The following is a 4,153-nucleotide window of genomic DNA, read 5'->3' on the forward strand; positions in this document are numbered from 1 at the left end:
ATAACTTCTATTCTTTAAATATGACGAAATCCACAGTAAAAATTTGTCATTAAATCCTAAGGCCTTTAGTTTGTGGACTAAAGTCTTGTGGCACAATTTGTCGAAGGCTTTACTAAAGTCTGTGAACACACAGTCTACTTGCTTCCGGTTTTCAAAGGAATCAAGGCAAAAAGAAGTAAAATGGAGCAGATTAGTAATAGTTGACTTATTTTGGACGAAGCCATGTTGATTGTCGCAAATAATTGACTTGCAGTTAAAAGATAACATGCTACAGATAATGGACTCAAATAGTTTAGGAATAACAGAAAGTTTGGCAATGGGTCTGTAATTCGTGATTTCGTTCTTTGACCCTTTTTTGTGAATTGGACTTATAAAAGCATTTTTCCATAGTACTGGAAAGATTGAGCACCTCAGAGATTCGTTGAATAAAACATAAAGAGGAAAGGATAAATACGATACGCATTTTTTTAACACACATGATGGTACACCATCAGGGCCAGGGCTAAAACAGTCGTCAAGTTCTGAGACATTTCGAACAATTAATAATTCTTCACATATGGTAAAATTAAGTGAGCTAAGGTGTGGAAAATTTTGGGAAGGAAAGAATGGAGGGGTAGTTTGACAAGAAGAAGGAACATCAAAAGCATCTTTGAAGAAACTAGCAAACATGTTCGAAATCAATTTAGAGTCATGACTTGATGTGTTGTTATATGACATAGAGTTAGGGTAGTCGTCAGAATTTCTTTTGCTTTTCACAAAGTTCCAAAAGTTTTTTGGGCTCTGTTTTAACTCTTCCTCAATTTTACAAATATAGTCTGAATAAAGGGTGTTGAAGTAGTCAGCAAACATACATTTAAGTTCGGAGTAAATTCTGAAATCAACATCCGCTCTGGTTTTACTAAACTTTAGCCAAGCCTTATTTCTTTTATTTTTCAAGTTTTTCAAATTAGTGTCAAACCATGGTGGAATTTTAGAATAATAGCAAGACTTTCGTAATGGTGTAGTTTCGTAAAAACAAGTAAATAAAAAACTATAAAATTCAAAACACATATGATCAATATTTCGATTTGAGAGCATTTGATTCCAGTCAACATTACACAGCAAATTAATAAGTTCGTTAAAATTACATTTTTTAAAATTGAATTCAAGTTTTTCGTTTAAACTGATGGGAATATTGCATATGTTTATATTCAGTAATATATTTAAGGCTGGATGGTGACGGTCTTCTTGTAATAGTATAACATCGGCTGGAGTTACAGCTACGTCAGCATTTATTGTGTCCGAGAAAAATATTAAGTCTAGTAATTTGTTAAAGCGGTTAACAACCCCATTAAATTGAATAAGACCACAAGAAGCTAGACCATCAATGATAAAGAACTCGTTAGTACAAGTTGGGTTAATAGGCGAAAAGCTATTGAAATCTGTTGATCTTGTCCAGTTCAGGTTCGGAAGATTGAAATCGCCTACGATTAGGAGCTCGTCATTTGGTTCCATTTGGTCATGAATGTTTTCAATTAAATTTACGCAGTTCTCGTAGATACAGCTTGTAGATCGTGGAGGTATGTATACAGAGATGATATAAAGGTAACCAATTTCCATTTTGATTTTAATACATAGTATTTCGACGTCAGAGAGATCAAAAGCATCAACTAAAGTACTTATTAGACAGTTTTTGACCGCAACTAGAATTCCACCACCAACTGTCAGTGAGTCATTCAAGTGGTGTCTATCTCGTCTAAAAACTTGGTAGGATGAGTCGAAGAGTTCAGTATCCAAGAAAGAGTTACTAAGCCAAGTTTATGTTAATATAATTATGTCGTGTTGGAGATTGTTTATATTTTTGTAGACCGTGTTGATCTTTGTCCTTAGCCCATTGACGTTTTGATAGTAAATCAGAACTTGTTGGAGCTGCTTCTTCGAAGATATTGCACTGTCCGGTTCATTGGAAAAGGGTTATGGGATGAGATTTTCGTATTATGTTGTTTGTTTTCAAATTCATGTATTATTATCCCTGTTGGCCAAAGCGATGTTGAATTGAGAAGATGGAAAATTGAATCTGGGACTCTTATCTTAAAGGATGCATATTTCGAGTAATTTCGATGAATCATCTTCTCAACTTTGAATAGCGAAGATGTACCTGTCTTGTTTGAAATAAAATTTTTTATATCGAGGGCATTTGTAGTTGGGTCAAGTTTAGATATAAATAATGTGCGATGGCCTTCTACTACTTTCAATCCACTAGTAATGGGTGAAATTGAATGATTGACAAGACTTGGTTTTCGCGTATTATGAGATGAAGAAGGTTTTATATTAGGTAAAGATGATGTTGATGGTGTTTGTATGGGATCTGTTTTCGATGCTGAGGTTTCAGATACTATAGTTGATTCTATTAATGTTGCTAAGGTAGATGGAGGTAGTGGCGTCGTAATCGATTGAGTAGGTGGTGGTAAGGTAGCGGAGTTAGAACTCGAAGTAGCAGGCTTTTTCGGCGAGGGATTTATTTCACATGATTCGGTATCAGTTTTGTCAATTTTTCGCTTTAAAGTTGATGTGTCATTTAAAGAATTGCAACCAGTGATTTCGACTTCATCATTATGTGATTCCGTAGTATGTTTTATAGAGGAAGTAGTTAATTTGTCGATTTTTTCGTTAAGATGGAGTAATTGTGCATGCAACTTTTCAAGGTTATATTTATTTTGTAAAACGTCTCGAGTAATGTTAGTGTGTACAAAAGGATCACACTCGTCGCAAAAATAATAAAATGATTTTCTTTTGTTGAAAAGCTTAATACTGCTATACGGAGCATCAATACATTTTATATGAAATGATCTTCGACAATTTCCATGACAAATTATTGAATCAATCAAATAGTCCGCAATTTTTTCGCATATAGTACAAGATGACATTTTTATTTTTATTGTATTTGAGTTTTGTCCTTTAATATTTTTTGAGCAGTATAAAATTTACTTTACGTAATTTAAATAGCGTAACGTAACATGCGATGAGAAAGGTTGGCGTATAAGCTAGATGTTGGTTGTGGAGATTATGTATTTTTTGACAGTTCGATGTTTGTTACTCGATGTGTAGTTGTTGTTGTTTATATTACCAATAGAAAAAGGCAAATATATTTGTTTATGTAGAATCAAAAAAACTACCGGCAGAACATCTACTAAAAGTGTACTCACCGGGAAAAGATGAGACAAAACTAAAAAAGTTTATGGTATCCAGAACAGACGGGAAATTGCTGATATATGCTTAGTTCATGCACAAACCATGAATTTGAGGTTGTAATGCTATTTATGGTATGAGATGATAGGTGGCAGTTGAAACAGATGGCAGATATGAGTGATGACTGATGACAGATAACAGCTGATGAGTATATTGTTATTGTTGAATGATGTTCTAATCTCAGTTGGCAGCAAGTAGCAACATGAAAATTTAGGTAAGAAGTTCGGATACAATGTAGTCTCAATAAAGCTTCAATAGGCAGAACATATGCTAAAAGTTTCACTCACCGGGAGAAAGAAACAAAAAATCATCAACGGGAGCAAAAAATGTTGAGAGCGGCAAAGTATATTCTCTTTTCACACAAGAAAATAAATGAAATCAGTTATATGTACAGATATAACTATGGGTCAATTTAATTATGAATTTGTAATTTAATTTTGATTAATTTTTAGTATTAACACTATTAACAAAATTAACAAAAATGAATTGCCAGGTTATAATGGCACACAAAAGACCACAACTTGGATCAAAAGTCTGGGTTTAAAATCGATTTTATAAATTAATAAAGCGGAGCGAACTAAAAACACTTGCGAATAGGCTGAATATTACTCGGAGAGTAAGTTTGCAACTGTTATAATAATATGGGTCGACAGATGAAAAACAGGTATAACTTTTTTTTAGATGCGTCAGATTCTCTTGATTTTAGATTTTCTGGCATCAGCATTAAAAAATACTTCGAAGTCATGTATCATATGTGTATATAATACCATTGTCTATTATTGCTAGTTTTGAAAATCTCCATTTCGCGCTTTGACCTTGAATATCGCGACTTGCGGACATGAGATTTTGTAGACTTTTGAGGTATGTTATAGAATGATAAAACAAAGATATTGAGCAAAAAAAAAAATCCGAGGTTTACCCCTTA

The 4,153-nt window shown here is 33.4% G+C and overlaps 1 protein-coding gene across 1 annotated transcript; it reads right to left on the reverse strand.

Annotated features, from left to right (window-relative positions):
• Positions 1-1,892: 1,892 nt before the first annotated feature.
• On the reverse strand, positions 1,893-3,782 carry LOC129909590 (uncharacterized). Its single transcript, XM_055986663.1, has 2 exons — positions 3,516-3,782; positions 1,893-3,402 (listed from the first exon to the last, which is right to left on the reverse strand). The coding sequence occupies exon 2, from the start codon at positions 2,904-2,906 to the stop codon at positions 1,893-1,895; it is 1,014 nt and encodes a 337-aa protein (XP_055842638.1). The 5' UTR covers positions 2,907-3,402; positions 3,516-3,782.
• Positions 3,783-4,153: the final 371 nt, after the last annotated feature.

This window comes from Episyrphus balteatus, chromosome 2 (genome assembly GCF_945859705.1).
Source record: "Episyrphus balteatus chromosome 2, idEpiBalt1.1, whole genome shotgun sequence".
In the NCBI taxonomy this organism is placed as follows: Eukaryota; Metazoa; Arthropoda; class Insecta; order Diptera; family Syrphidae; genus Episyrphus; species Episyrphus balteatus.

Excerpts from the sequence above, each read along its gene's own strand:
- LOC129909590 (XM_055986663.1), bottom strand. The coding sequence starts at position 2,906 with ATGTCATCTTGTACTATATGCGAAAAAATTGCGGACTATTTGATTGAT.